The following is a 22,484-nucleotide window of genomic DNA, read 5'->3' as shown; positions in this document are numbered from 1 at the left end:
AGCCTGTCTGCGTCACTGACAGCTCAGCTGTCCCCGCCCAGATTCACCACTCGGCAACACGTGCTCTGAGGTGAACACCATGTCTGGGCCATGCTACTGTGTGAGAAGCAAAGTGATTTTCTGTTATTAGTGCTTTTGAAGGTGCCGAAGAGCAGGGATGGAGCCGATCCTGCAGCCTGGCCTTTGGAGACGATGCTATGCTTTCACCACAGTGACTGTCTCAGAACCCATCCCTTGAACTCACGTGGGACATCTCCCATTGACCAACGGTGTGACTCAGACCCAGAGTGAGAGGCAGCAGCTGGAAACAACCCTTCCCCATTGTAGTGCCATTTTCTATAACGTACCACAAAGGTAAAATCTGCTTCTGAGAGGAAGGGCTGTTGTCTCCTCATGCTGATGATGCCTACTTTTCACTTACAAGATCTGAATGTTAGATCTCTGAGTAAATGTCTTAACATAAGCACACAATGCCTGTGAGTGAATACAGCCTGTGCAATCCAATAATTTATTAAACTTTCATCTTGTAAAGCCAGTTACAAATTAAAAAAGACAGCAGAAGGAATTCTGTAATAGAAATGAGCAAAATTACAACAAATTGTAATGGGAGTAACATTTCCAAGTGGGTTCAAGCTGCCTGCAGCAACCCAAGAGCCAGAACACAGAGCTAGTGCAGAGTTAGGTCAGGGATAATCAAGGTTATTCTGATACATGAAAGATCTTGTCAGTGCTCAGAGCAATGCAAAGTGTTGCTTCTCAGGTTGCCTCTGCATTCCTGTTCTCTCTCGTGACCTGGTCATCTTCTTATTCTTCGTGACAAAAAGGGGATGTTTGTAGGATCCTTCAGTAAAGCTATTTAAGGCAGAACTCCAGTTGAACGTATGATACACAGCAGTGGCTATCCTCTCAGGCTGGTGGTGTGGCAGGTGGACAATGTTTGCACATACTGCAGCGCAGTGGAAATGAGAGAGAAGCACAGATTATGTACAGTGGTTTTTCTTGTACTGTCAACCTCAGAACTACAGTGTTCTGCAACACAGTATGAGTGTCATGGCACAATTTGATGATGAATTGGAATGGAACCTGTTGTACACTGACTCCTAGTTTTCTTTTCTATGAACTTTCTATTTTATAGCTGACGGGCCTGAGCTGCCACTTCTTCAGAAATGGAGACACCTGATTTTAAACGTGGAACAAGGCCCACATTACATACAGCTCTTCAGTTTCATTCAGAAACTTTGCATTCTGGGATCCCAAGACTAGACAAGGGTGATAGCAAATGGCTAGCCACCAGGTTTCTTGAGTGCTAGTGCAACTAATTTATGATGTGACTCAGTATTGTTGTAAACTATGAAATCAAGTTTCTGAAGTCAAAAGACTGAAGATGACCATCAGCTCTCACTGAGAAGAAAAAATAATTCTGCTTCTTCAAATTGCAAGTAGCTATAAAAACCTCCAAGAAGCAGTTGTTTTGGCAAAACAGCATTGTTTTCAAGTTTTGCTGATGACGAGGGACCTAGAGGAGACTGCAAGAGGATTTAGGGATTCAGGGATGGGAGCAGTTCCAATTAATTTGGAGGAGGATGAAGTGTTTGGCATCTGCTTACAGTAGGACAGAGGAAGTGAAATTCTTGCCTCAACTTATCTGGGCACCTCTTCACTCGGTAGGAAACAGTTCACTTACTTAAAACTGAAGTTCAGGGATCCCAGTCATCCCAAAATCTCATACAGAGAAAGATGGAACTTAATGCAGGCAGGCTGCTCACCATAAAAACCCTTGACCTCCATCTAAAACCTGGAGTTTGTGAAGAGCAGCTCTTCTGGAAATCCAACTAAATCAATCTCACCTCCTGGACTGTACAAGGCAGTCATTAATTTTTAGGCAACAGGTGCTGCTTGGAATGTACCTGGAATGGCACCTGATGATCTATTTCAGTGGTGCTAGTCCCAAACATTTTCTCCTATGTTGGAGTATTTAAAAGTTTAACTTAAAGTGCTGCTTTTTACAGTTATGTACCTGTGAACTTCTATTGAAAGGTAAAGCATCATCTTGGGTGTTTTTGTTTGTTTAATGCTCTCTCACGTAGGGTTTGACCTCTTAGTTGGACCACTTGGCTTCAATCACACAAAGGCATTTTCTTTTAAGACCAGATCAGATCATTAGTATATCCTGAGAAAAAACCCAGTGACTTGTATTTTAGAATTGCTTGCCAAATAAATAAAAAACAAATGTTCTTTTAGCAAACCATGCTGCGATCCCATAATCCCAGATGTTTGCATGTTGGAAATTCATAAGGAAGCTTAAGTCTGTCTCCTGTAGTGCAGAAAGGATTCTTGTGAATTTTTCTGCCAGTATGACAGATAATGGTGAAAGCAGCAGAGAGGACACGCAGGAGAAGGAGGATGCTTCTGACTTTGCTTCTTTAAGGTACACTGTTCATCAAACAAGCAAGGGGAAAACAGGTTTTGGGCCATTAATATTTAACAACAGTTGTTACTGTTTAATGTCTTTGGGCAGAGGTGCAAATCCTATGGTACTGTAGATGTCACTTCAGTTTTTTAATACAGTAGTCAGTCAAGTGGGGTTCTTAAAAAAGCATCTTTGCTACACTTGTGCTGGCAAGTTGCAAATAACCAATCACTAAACAATTGCCTCTCTCCTGTGGCAGTTCATTCGTATCACCTAGTCCAGATGCTAGCATGACTGTCCACACTGGTGGCTGATTTGACACTGCAGCGTTTCTTCACTATCATGTTGATGTATGCTTTCATGATCTTTATGATCTCACCCACCTAGAGAGAGAACACAATAACAGAGGATAAGCACATAAAAAAACTAATTCCATTGAGGAATGACAGACATTTTGCAGAAAAAGATTCCCCTTGTCCAACATCACAGCACTAAAAAATTTTGCATATAATACTAAATGTGAACACGACAGTAAGGAAAGAAATCCTAGGCAAGTTTTTGCTCTACTGTAGCAGCACTTAAAAAGCTTGTACCTCAAAGAAAAGCAACTTTGATGCTACTGAACTTTTTTTGTTAGTTTGTGAACTCTCCATTCATATACTGGAAGGGAATGAAAAAAACAAGCATACTCATAACCACCCAAAATTGGAAATTCCCAGTGCACTGGAAGACCATTCAACCTCCTTCACTTTCTAACCAGCATCTTTTTTTTCCTGTTTATTCCTTACACTCTCCATTTTTTTTCTTGGCTCTCCAGTTCATTCAGCAAGAGTTCTTGCATATAAACTTGTCTAGTCCTTGGAAATCAGAGCATTACTGAAGTGCTAGTAAAACTGCACATACAAGTTTTGTCCTTTCACATACCTGGGATGTTTCAAAGAACATTTCTCTCTCATCCACTGTAATTTTGAAGGTGTTAGGCTGTGGTGCTCCAAAGAAAACGATGTGCTCGTACTGGAAAGTTTCTAGTGGTTTAGGATCCCCTCGTTTGTAGACAGACACATTCTCTGTGCTGACTCCAAGCCAAAGATCATTTGGAAATCCACCCTCCTTGCACTGCAGAAAGAGGAACATGAAATTTAGCATAAATGCAGTGGAGGAACAAATCATCTTTGATTCAATGAAAAGCCCTCCATTTCTAGCTCCTACAGGACACTTCAACTCTTCACCCCAATAGAAAAAATAGAATGTCTGCAAGAGGAATCTTGTAGGAAGTCCTGCTGCAAAGATTTAGAAGTGGCATGGCTGTGAGTCAAACACTAGTTGAGTACTAAATAACGGTAATACCTAGCAGCTCTCATCAGATTTTAAAGTGATTTAGGAAGTCAATATTCCACTTATTTTACAGATAATATAGTGACTGCAAGCAGCTTCCTAGGGTAATCCATCTAGGCAGCAACAAAACTGATCAAACTGAATTGTGGATTCCTACTCTAGCAGGCTAAGTGCAGTGGTCTAAGTGACCCAGTCTCAGCAGTTCCTGTTGTACTGCTGCAGAACAGGATTGCACTTTTTGCCATGAAGGACAATAGTTTATTTTTGCTTTTACTAGCCAGCACCTTAAGCCCAAAAAACCTTCCAAAATTCTACTGCTCTTCTAATGAAGTAGGAATCCACTATCTCCCTCACACACTAGCTTGCTTGCTCTGTGCTCTCTGCATCACACCTCTTTGGGGGTGTGGTACTGCAGGCTTATCCTAAGCTAAGGCAAAATGCAGCCCGTTCCTGAAATGTCCTTCTGCTGCTGAGCAATGTAATACACACAGCTGTATCTGTATCTGTTCTCCAGACTGATCCCTCTTCTTGGCAGCAGTTACATGAGTTTATACATAGCTCACCTCAACATCAAAGAGGGTTGACCCGTAACCTGGCCACTCCTTTACAATTGACATGTATTTCACCATGGCCTGATGCTGAGAGAGTCCCTGCAGCTTGGTCCACTTTTGTGCTATGCTTGCCCGAGCAGCTGAAAGCTCCTCCTTTACCCACATCTCCATCATCTGCTCCTCTTCCACCTTCTGCTTCTTTACAGAGCCTGTCTTGAAGCTACGTTTCAATGTCCCTTCAAGGAAGCTGGTCCGTCTCCTCTCCAGAGTATGACTGGTAGTCCCGCTGCTCTTTGTTGAGTGTAGTATTTTGGATTTTAGTCTGTTAACTGGGTAGATTCCATCAAGGGTCCAACTTATTTTAGAATAATCTCCATGAAGATACTGCAGCCGTAGAGCTGCTAAGCGCTGCAGAGTGTCCTCTGGTGCAGGAAAATGACCATCTATGAGGCTTTCATGGGCCTACAAACAAAGACAAAAATCCCCCAAACTCATTAGAAAGAAGCAGCACACTTTATTCACCGGTGGGTCCGTGTACAGAGTCCTATGGCATCTGCCCATCCCAGCAAGAAAGCCTATCCCACCCGGAAAGACATAATTCAGGAAGTCAGAGCAGACGTTATAATAAAGAAGTCAAAGTCTACAACTGGTTGATGTGGGAGGAACACCTCTTTCTGCAAGCCTGGACAGGATGGAGATCTCTGAGGGGCTCCTATCCTGTACTGGAAGTCTTACAATGAGGACTTCTTAGGTCTGGAACAGATCTGAAGGACTGTAATTTGTCTTGTGCTGTACCAGCTACAGGTCATGTGTGGAAGATTGTCATAGAATGATAGAATGGTTTGGTTTGGAAGGGACCTTAAAGATCATCTAGTTCCAACCCCCTGCCATGGGCAGGGACACCTTCCACTGGACCAGGTTGCTCCAAGCCCCATCCAACCTGGCCTTGAACAATGTCAGGGTGGGGCCATTCACAGCTTCGCTGGGCAACCTCTGCCAGTGACTCACCACCCTCACAGTAAAGAATTTCTTCCTAGTATCTCATCTAAATCCACCCTCTGTCAGTTTAAAAATGTTACCCCTCACTACACCCCCGTTAAAGAGTCCCTCCCCGTCTTTCCTGTAGCCCCCTTTAAGTACTGGAAGGCTGCTACGAGGTCTCCCAGGAGCCTTCTCTTCTCCAGGCTGAACAACCCCAACTCTCTCAGCCTGTCCTCACAGGGGAGGTGCTCCAGCCCCTGATCGTATTTGTGGCCTCCTCTGCACCCACTTGAGCAGGTCCATGTCCTTCTTATACTGGTGACCCCAGAGCTGGACACAGTGCTCCAGGTGGGCTCTCAAGAGAGCAGAGCAGAGGGGGAGAATCACCTCCCTTGACCTGGCAGGTGATTCTCAACAGCAGAGAGTTGGATATAATATTCAACACCAGAGAGTCAGATATAATAAACTCAAGATGCTTAAGCTCAGTCTCATTGTACAACAGCACTTCCCAACTCTTCCTCTTTCACCTGATGTCTCCCTCAATCTTCTTGCTTCCTCTTTTTGCTTCCCTGTGCCTGTTTTTCTGTGAAATGTATTTATGGGGTTTTTTTGCTACATCCATTTAATGTCTGGATAACAACTACTCTCCTACTGTTACCTCTCTCTTCCACCACCCGTTGCTAGTGAAAGCTATGTAGACTGAAAGCCTTGTCAACAGGGAGTTTGGTACAACCGAGTTTCCTCAGAGTACCATGACGTCTTGCTCCTGGCTGTTTCCTGAGCATTCTGTAGTTAACAATACTTAATCTTCATGAAAGCTCTCTTAGGGAACCATTGTCTTTTGATGTACATGCCATTCATTTGACTAGCAGTGGGTTTCAGTCTTTGTGACACTGACCTCCTTTAACACATATTAATTAATTCATTTTCAACAGCTATAATTTTCTGAGGCAAGATCAAAGTGTTCATTAGAAGTAATAAAGATGGGATGAATCACACAGCTGGGTACTCCAGGCAGTTTGGTTTTGCATCCCTAATTGCAAGGTTATTTCATACCAGTGTGATCTCTGGCCCAACCAGCATCATTGTGCTGTGGAGTATAGTGACTTTAAAAAAGGTTACTCAGCAGATAAATATTGTCAACTACATTATATTTTCCTTTTTCTGTGGTGCTCTTCTAGTGTCTCTCTGTTAATCAAAAGAAATTGCCCAGAAGATAGATAGGGTTTTTTTCAGTCAAATCCTGTAACGCCCCAAAGACGCTCTTGTAAGCTGATAACACAGATAGCTAGATTTTCCAGTTTTCTTTACACCTATGTTCTGCAAGCAGCTACTTTTAATGATTCTTCTTGAATCATTATCCACATTTCTATATCATTTAAAGGCATTTTATTATCATTGCTCTTCCAGTTTTTTGAAGCCCTTGTTCATTTTTCTTGCTTTTGTTCTAATCCTCTGATTCTCTAGAGAACTTTGCAGTATATCTGCTTGGTACATTCCAGGCAAAAATCCAACACACTAAATTCTTCTGTTCCAACCAGCATTCCCAATTGTAATGCAAAGGTAAGCCAGTTTTCCGTATACTCTTGTGTGCTTCTGCCACCCTGGAAATCAAATCATTCTCCAAGAGTGGGATTACCTGTTCAAACATGAAGGCAAATTCCACCCCATCTTTGGGAACATTCTCAATATCCAAGAAGCAATAAAGCTTAAAATACAGCTGCCACTGTCCTTCCTCTTCTTCATCTTCAGAGCCAGCAAGTCTGTAAGATAGGAAAGAGAATGAGAGGGGAAAAAAAAAAATTAACCATAGTTAATTTTTAAGTCAGAAGCACCACAGTGCTGGGATGTCCACAGTGCAGCTCACAATATGAAGGTTCCCTTGGATTTCTGAAACAGAGGGCATACAGAACTACTTCATTTACCAGGACAATCTCAGTGCAGCAGACTTTTCTGGTAACTTTCATTTTTTCTTCTGACTCACACAAAATTTTGATTAAGAAGAACCCAAAGTTCTTATCAGATAGACTTCATCAGAAAATCAGATCAACGGTTCTAGATAAATGCCAAGAGTTGGAGTGGAGGCAAGACACAAAGTATTTCCCATTTTCAAGATACTGTTTCCATGCAATCCTGTCCGTGAAAAGCATCAGCCTTGCCACCATTTGGAACTATTTTTGTTTTTAGAACAGATATAAAATAGACAATGGCACTGCCAGCTTCTTTCACAATTTATTGCTTTCTTTCTAAGTCTAACCACAAAATCACAGTTGACAGTAAGAAATTAAAGCTGTATTTCTATGCCCAAATCTTTGCTCTCTCTTCTGATGTAGCTATTATGATGTAAATTGACTCTGATAAAGGCACTACTAATTTTGTCCTGACAAGCCTGATAAAGAATGCTTCTTTGTCACCAAAATAGATGTGGATGTGGTTTTCTACACAGTGAGAAAGAGCACTTGAACCTTACCAAAGGGAAGTTCAAGCCAGAGTGAACTGTTAAATCACTGCAGCTGCTTTGGATAAAACTACCTGACTGTACTATCACTTAACCCAGTGTTACATCCACTAGGAGTTAGTTTTATGAAACATTCTTCTACCTCTCAAACTTGGCCAAGATATCAGCCACAATCACCCGACTCTCAACAGCACGGTCCACCTGCTGATTATGTTCGAAGAGTGCAAACATGTTACGGCTGTCCTCCATTGCTAAACCTCGGATCAGCTTTTCAACCACCTGCAAAATCAGAGAGAGACACATCACAGAGTGGGTACTACACACACTTTAACAATGAAGAATCAGTACCTCTTCAGGACACTCATAATTTCATAGACCTCCGTCACATTTCTCCCTTTAGTTATCTTATTTTCAGATTAAAGAATTCTAACCCTAAGAGATCATTGCCTGTAAGGAAGTCATTACTTATATTTGATCATCCTTGCTGTTTTTCTCTGAACAGTTTCAATCTTCACTACCCTTTTGAAGAGCCAGGAATTAGAACTCTGCACAAGATACAAGCACATAATGGATTTAGATGATAATATTCTCGGTAGCTCTAGTAACAATTCCACTCTTTACTATTATTTTTACCTCCGTTCAGCACTAATGTTTTCACAGACATGCCTACTATAACCTGGAATCTTTCTTCTGACCTGCTAACGATTAAGTTACTGGTAGAATATCCCTTCCAGAAGAATTACATTATGAACTGGAATTTCAACATGTCCAGAAAACTGTGTTTAGCAAGTCTTCAGAATTATTACCTTTCCAATGGGCAGAACACCGAAAGTGTTTAGATTCTGCAACGCAATTGCCAAGTGATATTCTACAGTCCAGGCATAGGCCTTGCATAATTCTGAACCTGCAGAATAAGCTGAGTTTTCCCTACAGACTTTGTGGATATAGCAAAAAAATTATAATTAAGAAAAAAATAACGAGAAATTGGAGATGAATGGGAAAAAGGAGTCCCTTGAACAGACCCAGTATTGTGACATGGAGATGTGCTTTCATCTGGTTAATGCTACTAATACATTACCTCCCCAGCGCTTGTGTGAGAATTGATGGTTATTTTACAGGAGCCACCGCCATGGCAGTACACTGTCGTGGTCATTTCTTCACGGGTGAGAAGAGCCTGTATTTCATCCTGGGAGGGCACAAACTCCCTTGTCTTTGTTCTCTTCAGGGAGTCACTTATGAATTGTGCGTACTTGTCTATTTCTGAGCCTGGAAAGAGATCTTTTACCCTAATTGTAAAGAAGAGCAAAAAAACCCATTACACAGTGAACCAGAAAGCATGCACATTACCATATAACTTGGGACTACTATGTAGAGACAGCGATGTCAAGTGTAAGCAAAGGAAGAACGAGCCCACTTTTCTTAACCATACAACCTGTTTTTACTAGTAATTCCAAAGTCACTTCAGTGGCATTTTTCAGCAATGTATGAAATAAGTTCAGGAGTTTAGTACCATCTGAAGACTGACTACCTCAATTTACAAAATTGAGATTAAAACCAATAAAATCAAATGTAACCTTTTTTTTTTTTTTTCATTTATTCTTAATTGCTTTTTAATTTGCTGGCTGTGCTTGAGTCACTTTTACAGTATTTTTCAGAGTCAAGAAGACAGAAAGTAGATGTTTGTACACGATTCTCTTCCCTCCAAGGTGAGCCGTTCTAAGTATAATACTTTCTGCAACTCCAGTGATAAAAACATGAAATAGCAACGTGGGAGTATTCCTCAGCATGTCTTAGAACCAGGCCCTGGATGTAGGTATTTGGTGTATTGGCACAAATTTTAGCTCACTCTTTCCTAGCTTGGAAGGAATCAAATAGATTTTATTGACCTTTCTCACCATTAATGAACGGAGTGAGGCTATATGGCTGCAGCTCAGCCCCAATGCAGACTGCTTTGAAAAGCTGCGTTAGATGCTGAAGATGAATTGGGAAGAAATGTGAATGATTTAGTTTATGAAAATTGAAGGTTAAAGCAAATTAGAAATGCAAATTGTGACCATTATGTGCTTAGTTAAGCAAATACTGAAAAATTATAAATTTGATACACAGTATATCTACTACTCCACAGTATACGTTTTGCCTGTGGCAGCTGCAAGGTAGTACATATTTCAATGTATATGAAAGTATGGTCCTCACCTTTCCTGCAGGTTGACAATGTTTATAGGGACATTAGTAAGCAGTAGGTCATCAGCAGTAAATCCACTTTAACACAGTCTCACGGTATTCTGTTTGGGTACTCTTACTTTCAACATCCTTTTGACACAACAGGTGGGTGGCAAGGGGGGAGTTTGAATACAACAGAACAACTGGTAGCAAGAATTGTGCACAAAGGTAGGAGGCTGCAACACCACAGGAAGATGTTTGTACAGGAGGAGGGCGAGACAGATAACTACAAGAGGCAGTGGAAGATAAGCAAAGAGAAGGGAAACAGACTGTCAGTGCAAAGGACATTTACCTTCTAAGGTGGAACTTGAGGTAGCGCAAGATTCCCCTACTGGGCAGAAAAGTGCAGCTCATGCACGACATCAGCTGCCAGTGGTGCAGGTTCCCAGTACTGTTGGGATGCGGCATGTGATTAGTTTGTTTGATGAGCTGACAGTACACTTCATCACGGAGGGGCTTTAAATCATGGCAGGTCTGCAGAATGCCTTGGATAATGGGTATGGGGTCAGACACTGTCTCAATTTCCTGAAGGGAGTTAAAGATCTTCACTGCTTCGTCCTGTAAGCTGCTGTAACCCTTCTCCTGTTGCACTGGGGAATGACCACAAAGGTGACAAGAGGTGAGCATTTCCCTCATTTTCTACTGGCCCAGCAACACTATGAGCGACTGTACTAGTCTGTCATAGAACAGCAGCAGCCTGAGCGTTAACTCATCTCTCGAACTTAAATTTATACTCAAAATTCATTAACCCTTCCCCTTTAAATGTGCAAATGCAGTTTTAATTAGTATTTGCCAACATCTAGCTTGCTACCACTGCAAATGCATTTTTGCATATACTGTGCAGAAAAGCAAAGTAATGTTTTTAAAGGAAACTATCATTGAAATGTAGTTCTAGCTTCAGTGTCTGTAGCAGTAAGTTCCACAGTCTAAGTACCTGCTCTGTAGTCTTTCTGTATTTCAGAGTTTGTTTTTTCTGTGCTTTTAATCTGCTGCTTAATTTTATCCTTGTATCAAGAGAGACAGAGAGCAGTTATCCCCCTCTTATTTTCTGCATCACAGTCCTCCAGCCCTAAAAACATTTTTTTGAGGCTGAAGAGTCCTGTTCTATTTGGCCTTTTAATTCTAGGCAAGTCTTTCTATGCCTTTGATCATCTTTGGGTAGGTTTTTACTACTTCTATACCTTTGTTAAGATGTCGAAGGCCAAACTGCATCCTATATTCAAGATGCAGGTGCATGAAAAATCAATATAGCCGCACAAAGACTTTTTTTTTTCCTTTTCTAAGCTTTCAAAACCTTGCATTAGCTGTTTTGTTTCTCTGCTCAGCGGAAGAGTTGACCTTTTCATAAAGCTATGTAAATTTGTGTTCACTTTCCTAAGCAGAACTACATCACTACCTATGTGGCAGACTGTTTTTCCCATATACATTGCTTTGCATATCCAGATTGGAATTAATTTCTGAAAAGATTTTGTGGGCCAGTAACTCCACATTAGATATTCTTCTATAGGTCTTCAGCAGTGGTGTTCAGTTTTAGTATCAGCCTGGAATCATCAGAAAATATCTTCATTTTTCTGGTGGCCTATCAAACAGTCTAGCTCTTTCATGTTCCAGAAGCATTTGAAGAAAGGATTCATTTAGTCTGGTTTTACAGCAGTTTCTGGATGAATACTATACCACTGCATGGTGTAATCCTGCTGTAGAATTTCCATTGGAGCCATTCGCAACCCAGTTGCAGCTGAAGGATGACAAGTTGACATCCCCCAGATGGATGATAAAACTATCTGACCTCATTTACTTTAAGATTCAGTATTCTGAAGATATGAGACAACTGACACAGAATACATTCAACACAGAGAAAGGGATTGCTCCCTCTCTGAACCCTGTACGCTACACTGCCCCAAATGGACTTCACCTGCATAGAGTGAGTTTACAGATCACTTTTGTGGCGCTCAGGCTTCACACTGATCCTCAAAATGTGAGCAGATTCTGTCACATGGGTAAAATACTTACAGTTGACACTAACATCTCCATATGGTAGTGGGAGCAATGGGGAATGCAAGGGGTGCTGGGTATAGCGCAAGATTGGGTTCCTCCTGTATGTCTGTTCCACTACTTCAAAGTTTGTGCTGTTTTCCTGGGGGGAAAAAAAAAAAAATTAAAAATTATCCTCAAATGGGGACATTCCTTCACATGTCCTTAGACATCTAGGTTCAAGCTCAACCATCTTTATCTAAGTTTCTGGAGGTCCATCAAGGGACTAGGTGACCAAAGCATAATTTACATATAAAAATTACTCTGTACATTATTTCCGAAAATTAAACATAAGAATAGCCATGCTGGGTCATACCAAAGGTCACCAAGCACAGGATCTTGACTTCAGATGTGGCTTGTGGCTAATACCTAATACAGGCATGTAACAGGTATGTATGCATGATTCCTCCCTCTATATCCTTCAAGCTTTCAACAGTAAATGGTTAATGGACTTTCTGACCACAGATCCACCATGTTTAGTATGTAATAATGAGCCTATACTCCCTGAATTTGTCTGGTTGTACTACATGTGTTTAGAGAATGGACAACCAATATGCATATGGTGTTCAAAATCTGGGCCTGTGACTATCATACACCCTGGCATCACATTCTTCTGCATTTTGTCCTTTAATCCTTCCCTAACAATACTTAATATTCCATTCGTCCTTGAACCCCGAGCTTAAGTTTTCCAAGATACTCCACAATCACTCCCAGATCTTTCTTCCTGAGTAGTTACTATCTAATTGCATCTAGCATGGAGCTCGTCACAGCGTATATGTTTACATATACATTTCTTCTGAAATATGCTTTTGTGTCTCTTCTAATATGATTCTGTTTCATTTGTTGCAGTTTCTGGAAAGAAGCCTTTTCAAAAATTATTCCTGCTGCAGTGGCACAATTTCTGTTATTTTAAAGGACATTTTCTTTCCACCCTTTACTTTGCTATATAACCACACACGCCTAAGATGCAAAGAGGACTTCAGGGTACAGTAAAATCACGTACTTGCTAGAAATGGAAATTTTTATATTTGTGTCCAGAGGATGCTTAGGAGAGGAAAGGATGAAGCAGGGATCTGCAAATGGTGTAATCCTGCATGCAATTTGTAATTGCACACAGCTGTAGCCTAGACATATGCAGATCAGTTAACGTGCTAATTCAAACTAAAATTCACATAAGGCTTGATTATTTAGTTGCACTTTTATGTTTCTTTTTTACTTTTCTTTTCCCCTCCCCCCTAAGACAGCAACCCATTCTCAGCAATGACTGGGTAAGGCCAGTGATGATCTGGCTGCTCCCAACTCACTTGGGAATTAGCATACTGCCACCTACCCTGATGTCACGAATGAGTTGCTGTGTAGGTGTTTCTATAGGAACTTTGCTGTCAATGACACCTTGAATGGCAGAGGCCCAACGCATAGCTTCATTCAACAGCTTCGTGTACAGTCTGTAGGAGTGCTTTCGCCCATGGACAATGATGTTCCAATAGCCTGTGGAGAAACAGAGAAGCTGGAAGGTGAAACTTCTTGCTTTCATGTTACAGTTGACTGAAGGTTAGCAAATGTGATGTCTATCTACAAGAAGGGCTGGGAGGAGGATCCAGGGAACTACAGTCTGTCAGTCTGACCTGAGTGCTGGGGAAGGTTATGGAGCAGATCATCTTCAGTGCCATCATGCAGTACATATGGGACAACCAGGCAATCAGGGCCAGTCAGCATGCGTTAATGAAAGGCAGGTCCAGCTTGACTAACCTGCCTGACTCCTTCTATGACAAGGTCACCCATTTAGTGGATAAGCAAAAGGCTATGGATGTTGTCTGCTGTCCTGGTTCAGCTAGGATAGGGTTAAGTTTCCCCAGCAAACAGGGGGAAGGGATGTCCAGCCAGGTTATTCATACTATGCTGCGTCAGGTCCAGCGCAGCAGCACAGGAACTTTTTCCTTTGTGGCTTTGGTCGCAGGGAGCACAGGGCTGTCTGTAACCATTGCGGTATTTCTCTGTATATCTTTCGTCTTGTTCACTGTTATTACTGTTTACTGTTATCATTGCTACTGTTGTTGTTCAGATTGCTTATTACACTGTTGTATTAAATTTCTTCTTATTTCAACCCAGGGTTTGTGCCCTACTTGTGTCCGAGGGTGGGGGAAGGACAATGGCAACGTGGTCTACGGTCCTGGCAGGGCTTAAACCAACTCATCTGCCTAGCCTTTAGTAAAATCTTTGACATTGTTTCCCATAGAATTCTTCTGGAAAAATTGGCTGCTCATGGCTTGGATGGGCATATGCTTTACCAAGTAAAAGACTGGCTGGATGGCCAGGCCCAGAAAGTGAATGGAGTTAAATCCAGTTAGTGACCAGTCACAAGTGGTGTTCCCAGGGCTCAGTACTGGGGCCAGTTCTGTTTAATGTCTTTATTAAGGATCTGGATGAGGGGATCAAGTGCACCGTCAGTAAGTTTGCAGATGACGCCATGCTGGGCAGAAGTGTTGATCTGCTTGAGGGGAGGAAGGCTCTACAGAGGGATCTGGACAGGCTGGATTGATGGACAGAGGCCAACTGTGTAGGTTCAACAAGGCTCGGTGCTGGGTCCTGCACTTGGGTCACACAACCCCATGCAATGCCACAGGCTTGGGAAGAGTGGCTGGAAAACTGCCTGGAGGAGGAGAAGAGGGGTGTTGGTCAACAGCTGGCTGATTATAAGCCAGCCGTGTGCCCAGGTGACCAAGAAGGCCAGTAGCATCCTGGCTTATATCAGAAATGGTGTGACCAGTAGGGCTAGGGAAGTGATCGTCCCCCTTCGCTCAGCACTGGTGAGGCCACACATCAAATACTGTGTTCAGTTTTGGGCCCTTCACTGCAAGAAAGACACTGAGGTGCTGGAGTGCGTCCAGAGAAAAGCAACAAGGCTAGTGAAGGGTCTAGAACATAAGTCTTATGAAGAGTGGCCGAGGGAACTGGAGTTGTTTAGTGTGGAGAAAAGGAGGCTGAGGGGAGACCTCATCACTCTCTACAACTACCTGAAAGGAGGTTCTAGCAAGGTGGGTGTCAGTCTCTTCTCTCAAGTAACAAGCGATAGGATGAGAGGAAATGGCCTCAGGTTGCACCAGGGGAGGTTTATATTGGATATTAGGAAAAATTTCTTCACTGAAAGGGCTGTCAAGCATTGGAACAGGCTGCCCGGGGAAGTGGTGAAATCACTATCCCTGAATTTAAAAGATGTGTAAACACAGTGCTTAGGGACATGGTTTAGTGGTGGACTTGGCAGTGTTAGGTTAACAATTCGACTCAATGGTCGTAAAGGTCTTTTCAACCTAAGTGATTCTATGATTCTCTTTTTGTCTGTAGCATGTGGCTGAGGAAAACCCTTGCTGTTTTGATAACAACATATGGTATGTCTGGTTAAAACTGACTAGACATTAACATCCCCCCATTCTCAAAATGTATTTATGAGCAGGAAGGTCCCAATCCAAGTTTTGGTACAATGACAGCTTTCCAAGCTACAAGTACCTTGCAGTGTAACAGAAATACTTCCCTGCCAACCAGGCAGCTCACTTTCACAGACAGGGTTTGGGCTATACTGTGCTATTAATCATGCAGAAAATGACCACTCTACACACAGCATACAGCCAGATTGCTCAATCAATCCTCATAACTTTAAAAAATAATGTATTTGGCATAAATGGAGAACATGTCAGGACAATGACAATCCACTCTGCTAAAGGCAGCCCTAGACATCTGTTGAGTTCAAAAACATGGACAATTTCTTGTGAGTGAGCAGAATAAATTTCCTCTCATCTCATTTTACTAAATGCTTCCAGCCCTTTTAAAAATATCACAAATAACTCCACTACTCAAATGCCCAGTATTTCAAGTCTTGTTCTAAAGTTCACCTTCTTTGTCAGGGGGATTCACCCTTCGCCACATAACTTGAGTTCCCTCCCAAACTCCTAAGGCAAGCAATGGAGGATCATCCCAGATCCTACCTTCCCAGAACTGTCATGCTGCACAGAAAGCCAGCACAGACCCATGTCATCTTTTATTTCTAACAAATTGAGAGATGCTACAAAAAAGACTTAGCAGTGTATGCCACTGCTGTTATTTAAGAGAATAACATTGACCCCAGAGACAAATGTAGGTCATGCTACAAAGTGACACTTAGGGAGATGTACTGATAATTACAGTGTCAACTATAAGAACTCATACCCCTTTCCCTATCTGGGAAACAGATAAACTGTAACACTACTCAGTGAAAAAATATCAGCACCGTGTACCTCCATCAGGTGTAAGGGACTTAGCGTCACTTGCACACTACTCTCTGGCCCTTTGCAAGTCCTTTACAGTTTCTGTGGGGAAAGATGTTTGCAGCCAGACACAGAGCCTCAACTAACACCAACACTACCTTCTCAACATGACACCCCATTACATTCCTGCACCATCACCTCTTCAGACAACTCCACACATGGACAGTCTGCTCATTACTGCTTTCTTCCTCTTACCTGTGTCTTTGAAGACCCTCTCATCAGGCTGCACTATGGAGCAGAGGCTATTCAGCACAAGCGTGCCAAGCTTGGCAGCTGTGCGCTCAGATGACTTGTAGTAATCAAGGGCCGTGTTTGTCAGAACAAACCAGCGTTTCTTCATCTTCAGAGATGACATCTTGTTGCTGCTCTGAACCTCTTTATGAAGCCACCCTAGCACAGGAGCACAAACATATCAATATTGTCTCTTGCCTGGTGGCTCTCTTACTCCGGGACCAGAACTCCACCTCTCTGGAAAAAACTCATGATGGGACTACCAGCTCTGCTTTACTGGCTATAGCAGTATCCTGCACAATCACTGTAAGAAATTATCCCCAAATTTTCCATGCAGCTGTTCCATCCTTCAGACCCATGTACATTTTATCAATGATCTGTAGTTTAGTTTGCCATCACCATGAGGGCATCCTCTATTCAGGATGCTTCTCTCACAAGTCACAACATCTGAATAAATAATTTACAATTCATTCTTCCAAAGAGATTACAAATGCCTATCCAAACCTCGATGGAAGAGGTTTGGTGATACATGTCTTCTAGTAGAAAAATCTGTAAGCATTACACACATCCTCCCATGGTCAGGAAAAATAATTTTTCTTCCATTTTAGACTTCTCACAAAAGAAAAAAGAAAAAGAAAACAAAATTTAAGGAAAAAAATTACAGTCTGCATTGCTAAAGCTGTCAAAAAGACAATCTTCTATTCAGAGCTGTAAAAAGCGATGTCCACCCACAAGGCAGAAAGTTCAAAGAATGTGGGACTGAAGTCAGAGGTTCCACATAAAGAGAAAATAGACCTTCCCAAATATATGCCTTCGTGCCTACACCACTGTCACACAGACATCTTGCTGTGACATGTAGAGCATACAATGACTTTGCAAGGGAGCATTCCTTTTTTTCTTTAACTGATGACCAATATGAGATAAAAGGAAGTGTTGCCTTGGAATTATTTTGAATTTAAGGTACTCAAACTGTTGTCTGATCTGCTTTATATCATTCAATCTCCTTGAATTTAAGACTAGAATGGAAAGCTTACACCACTTTTTGGTGACCCTTTTCTTGTCCTCCTGCCTTGCCATGACCACTCTCAGACCTTTAGTCCCTTGAATATACTTTCTGAAAAATGTAAGGCAATTCGCTCATGCACTTGCTTTCCACAGATTGGATCAGGAGTGTCTTCACACGTTTAAGACTGTATAATGAGCTGAAATTACTACGGAAATTTAAAAATATTTGAGACAAATGGGGGAATATTTTGTAGTATGTGTCATGCATCAGCTCCTCCATCTCCAACTAAGCTCTAACTAGAGACGTAATTTAAATCTTTTGCTCAGCCTCAGAGCATTATTCTCACCTCACTGTGTCTACCACAATCAGGTTAGTCTGTGTAGCTGTGGACAGCAGCAATCCCACAAAGATCTCCCTCCCTCTCTACATGACAGGTGTCAGAAGGAATAGAGCTTTCTGAAAACAAAAGCTGCAGTGTCATGTTATAGTCAGTTTAAACCAGCTGCTCCTAAACAGCAGCCATGTTCCCTCCTATTCCCTGATGGCATTTGCTGGGCATGCCTAAATAGGCTATGGAGCAAAGATCAGAAACCTAAATGTATAAAGAAGTACTTTTTTTTTCTAGCTTTAGCTTTCTGAATCCACCTGACACGGAATCAAGTAAGAGCCAGTGCCAGCACAACACAGCATGTAGCAAGCTGGAAGGTGGAGAGGGGCTAAGAATGATTGTGTTTGTGGAGCAGCTAAACCCTAGATTGGATTAGCTGCAATCAAACGTCCCCCTCAGATCATAAATGGAAGATTAAGTTTCACATGTCATAATTGCATGCATTTCCTTTCACCTCTCACAAGGAATTCCTGGCCATCAACCTTAGATTCGCCTTTTGGTTTCTGCAGCAGGGAGATCCAGTGATGCATCTCCTCAGGGGTGTCGCTGTTGCAGTGAATCACTCGATTTGCTGTGATGATCACAAAAGAATTTGGTCTGCCAGAAAATAAAAGCATTAAAATTAGTTGTAACTATACAAGTATCTCAACACACAGCATACCCAAAGCCATGTTCTCGACCTTCCCATAAACAATGCTGGAAGATTCTCTGAATATAAACTACAGAGAAGTGTAGAAACACTCAAGAGCATCTCCTGTGCAGTTGGTCTGCACACTGATGAATGCAGAAACCAGGTAAATGGAATTAATCATCTTTCAAAAGCTATTTCCAAAGACTAGAGAACATTAATTAGCTAATGACCACCTGTAAAATGTCCTGGGTTCATAAGCAAATGACTTTGTTCCACCCTCTGATTGGACTGAGCTAGTGTTACTACCATTGGGCTGAGCTAGCATGGCCATTCTCCTCATTAAAACCAGTGATGCAGTAGCAAACATAGATCCCAGCAGGGTTGGCTAAAATAGGTTTGAGATTGGTTTTGAAAAGGATGAGCTGATCCTGCCAAAACAGAGGAAAAACTGTTATGTGCTCCTAGATGACTTTGTCCTTCTCTTGCAACAGACAAATATGTCCTATCAAAAGAACAGTCACAATTCTGCACAGAACTGATGATTTACAGGAAAATGAAGAAATAAAAATATGACCAGTTTCAAGAGGATAGACTCAGAGAGCTTTGAAAGCAAACATGGATTTCTCTGAGAAAACAGGGAAACTGAAATGTATAATGCAAGTATGAAGCAAAAGGTAAAGGTGCAAATCAAGCAACTGTCTGGCCATTGTGTAAACAGAAGATAAAAGATAAAAATGGTAAGAAAATAAAAATAAGCTGCATAAAAACACTGGTTGAAAAATAAGCATTCACCTCAGAATTTGTTTAATGTTGATTCAAATATTGATAGTCCGGAAGAGTGTACCTCAGCAGATGCATGAACAAATTTTGACTGTTCAGCTTACTATTTGTGCCTATTTTTTTACTGGTACACAGATTAACTACGAGGAGCCCAGGCTGAGAACTGGCTAAAACATTTTGATCAATGAAATCTTAGTTCACTACTGAGATATGCATTTTCTAAACTAGCAACCCCGAAGTCCTGGCAACCCGTGTGAGAAAAAAAAACAGACCACAGAGATAAATAACTTAATAGCTAACATTTTACTTCAGCACTGTAGTAAGAATCTTTGCCCAGGCTGAACCTGTTAACACTGTGGGAAATAATTAAATGTTAACATGAAGTGATATGAAATGTCCCATAATCTCGTCTCTGAAACTATCTAATATGTGAACTAAAGGTCTGTGCTCTGTTGCACTGCAAATATTTCAAGAAGAGTACAGATTTCTAAATTCATCCATTATTCTTCCACAGTGCTGTTTCTTTCCCCTCAATTTACAAGATCAACTTAAAATTACTCTGTTGAAAAACTCGAAGTGCTGCTTTTGCTGGACATTTTTATTCAGTGTTAATAAAAGGTAAGACTATAATTTCTTGACATTGAGATTATGCCTTTTCCACTTTTAAGAGGAAAAGGAGAAACTTTCACTTCAAAGAAAATACATGTGTGAACTTCATGTCTGTGAAGCGACATAGCTTGAAACAAGCTAAAGACTTCAGTTATGTTTATTTCTTTAGAGATGTATCTTGTGAGTTTAAACAAATGCAAACCCCAGAGAAAACCTGGACCTATCCACAAAAATACATTAGAGAGTTTCTGATCTAAGAGATGGTCAGGTTGCTGTACCTACCTATCAGGATTGTCTGAGGCACAGACAGAGTCAATAAGCCCAACATCCAGGGTTCCCTGTACAGTGAGAAAGACACAGATAACAGGAATTACTTGCACCTTAAATTAGACATTCTCCTTTATGAACAGGATTGAAACTGAAAACATTCTTCTGAATTCCAATAGCTTGAGCAGAAATGAACATATGAGAAAGGCACGAGTGAGTCATCTTTGCTCCCTAAACAGCATGAGAGATGTGCAAGGGCTCCACAGGACTGGAGGAAAAAGAGCTACATATTTCCAGAGAGCATTATGAAGGTCTGAAATAATCTTTGCTAGTATCTCAGTACTTACAAAACACATAAATACATTGTTTTTCCCAACTGTGTATCTTCTGTCTGGAATAACTGTGACCCAGACTAGTCCCAGAATCCCATTCAAAGACATTTTATCTTCATGAGGCAGTCCCCCTCAAACCAAAGACTGCTACTGGTGATCAAGCTGAGTCACCTACCACAACCACCCTGTTCCCCACTGCTTAACCTCCTTTCTATGAGCTTTGCTGTTTCTTTATAATAATTGTCCAACTTCTGTATACTGCTCATGAACTACAACACTGCATGTGCTCGAAAAACATGCACAAAATAGTTAAACCCAGAGGGCTCTAAGCAAGCCCACAGACTGGTTGCACAGTAACTCACCACAGCATTCTTTGGATTGGCTTGTTCATCTTGCATTTCCCTCAGCTGCTGTGCTGTAGCGCTGTGTACTCGGCTCAGGACATTAAACCAACCGCTGGCAATGAGAGGAGACTCGAAGTTAAGATTTGGGCAGTGAAAACTATCTCTAGAACATGATCAAGGAACCTGGAAAGCTGCCAGTGGGAAAACTTCTTCATTCACAATTTCCTGAAGACTATGCTACAAAATATCTCTTGGGCTTATCATACCAAATTCTACTGTCTTCCTTCCTCGTTATTTATCCATGAAAATTCTGTGCACGTTCTCCAACCCACTGACAGCTGCTCCCACAAAATCCAGTTTTCTACTTGCTATTCAAGGAACTGTAAGCAGGCCGTGGCCTTACCAGGGAGCATGTCAACAGACTGAAAAGAACATACAGCAGTTGTAAAGAAATGGTCAGCTGGAAATCTTCTTGGACTACAGTCCCAGAGATACCTGGGAGCCTTCTTAAACTAGTCTCTCTCTGATCTGCTCATAAACTTGAAAGTCGTATGTCTGTCAATTAATCATGGAGTTTTTCACAAGTTAATTTGGAATTAAGTGATTTGTCTGTGAAAGGGCTTCTCATTACAGACATATCCGGAGGCTAATCTCTGTGGCAGAACAAGCAGATTCTTATCTGTAGCTTCCAGTGATATCAGCAAACATCTAGACTTCGTGGAGGATTCTCAAACTGGATCCTCTACGACATCTGCTAATCTGCCCTTTGCTACTGCAAGTGCTGGTGCTTTCTTCTCCCTCAGAACAGAGACTGAAATGGCATTGACAGAGGCCACATTTGCTTTACCCTTGTCCTAACAATTCTGCAATGTTATTTTAGGGCATGCCTATTCCAGCAGTGGAAGTTCTGGGCTAAGAAGTTACTGTTTCTTCAGCTACTGTCCCTTGAATTTGTCTGTTTCCTGGTCAGGTGGCTGTTCTTTAGTCTATTTCTGTTAACTTGTGTCCAAACACTTTCCCCTTTCCTCTCCCTACACCCAACTGAAATAGTAACAGCCCCTAAATAATTCCACAGAATCAGATTAAAGTAGATCAGGGAAACAGTTACACTGGCTGGGCTGAGAGAACTGAAGCCTTGGTAAGAGTCGGAAAATATGGAAGACACGAGCAGCTAGGGACAGTAACCTCTTAACCTGGCTTTACATAGCCAGCACAGGTTGTCCAACCTGCCCTTAAACAACTGATTCCCACTGCCTGGCCAGGACGCCAAGAAGGAAGGACATGAGTCATTTGTTTGCTTTGCACTGGGAAGATTTTATCAGATGACACTACAGACTCTGATAAGCTGCAGCCTTTTCTCTGTCTCCTGGATAAAACCCAGCTGCTCTTGCAATCATTTACAGACAACATGAATAGACTTTTTGTTTGATTCAAGATTCCATTTAATAAATAAATCAGCTATTAGATGTTCCAGTTTATATTAAGGTTTTGTATGTCTCCTGAAGTAACCCTTGAATTCGGCGTGCTCACAGCCACATAAGAAGGTGGCAGTCCTGTGACTGACTGATAGGCTGAAGCACCATCTCAGTAGCTGCAACATGGAGTCCCCAGA

The 22,484-nt window shown here is 41.7% G+C and overlaps 1 protein-coding gene across 1 annotated transcript in view; it reads right to left on the bottom strand.

The window, feature by feature from the left end:
• Positions 1-489: 489 nt before the first annotated feature.
• The window catches only part of LOC141962395 (unconventional myosin-X-like), a 96,036-nt gene continuing 74,041 nt past the window's right edge, over positions 490-22,484 (bottom strand). Inside the window, exons 29-41 of the mRNA XM_074910510.1 lie at positions 20,891-20,984; positions 20,212-20,267; positions 18,364-18,506; positions 16,480-16,674; positions 13,317-13,474; positions 11,966-12,089; positions 10,248-10,545; positions 8,814-9,021; positions 7,878-8,014; positions 6,917-7,040; positions 4,309-4,758; positions 3,335-3,526; positions 490-2,793 (exon numbers count right to left, since the gene is read on the bottom strand). Of these exons, the coding sequence (XP_074766611.1) occupies positions 2,680-2,793; positions 3,335-3,526; positions 4,309-4,758; positions 6,917-7,040; positions 7,878-8,014; positions 8,814-9,021; positions 10,248-10,545; positions 11,966-12,089; positions 13,317-13,474; positions 16,480-16,674; positions 18,364-18,506; positions 20,212-20,267; positions 20,891-20,984 (2,293 nt within the window). The 3' untranslated portion in view covers positions 490-2,679. The remainder of the gene's footprint in view (positions 2,794-3,334; positions 3,527-4,308; positions 4,759-6,916; positions 7,041-7,877; positions 8,015-8,813; positions 9,022-10,247; positions 10,546-11,965; positions 12,090-13,316; positions 13,475-16,479; positions 16,675-18,363; positions 18,507-20,211; positions 20,268-20,890; positions 20,985-22,484) is intronic.

This window comes from Athene noctua, chromosome 7 (assembly GCF_965140245.1).
Source record: "Athene noctua chromosome 7, bAthNoc1.hap1.1, whole genome shotgun sequence".
NCBI classification, from domain to species: Eukaryota; Metazoa; Chordata; class Aves; order Strigiformes; family Strigidae; genus Athene; species Athene noctua.
Note: the sequence above shows the minus strand (reverse complement) of the source record. Positions and strands in the feature narration are given on the sequence as shown.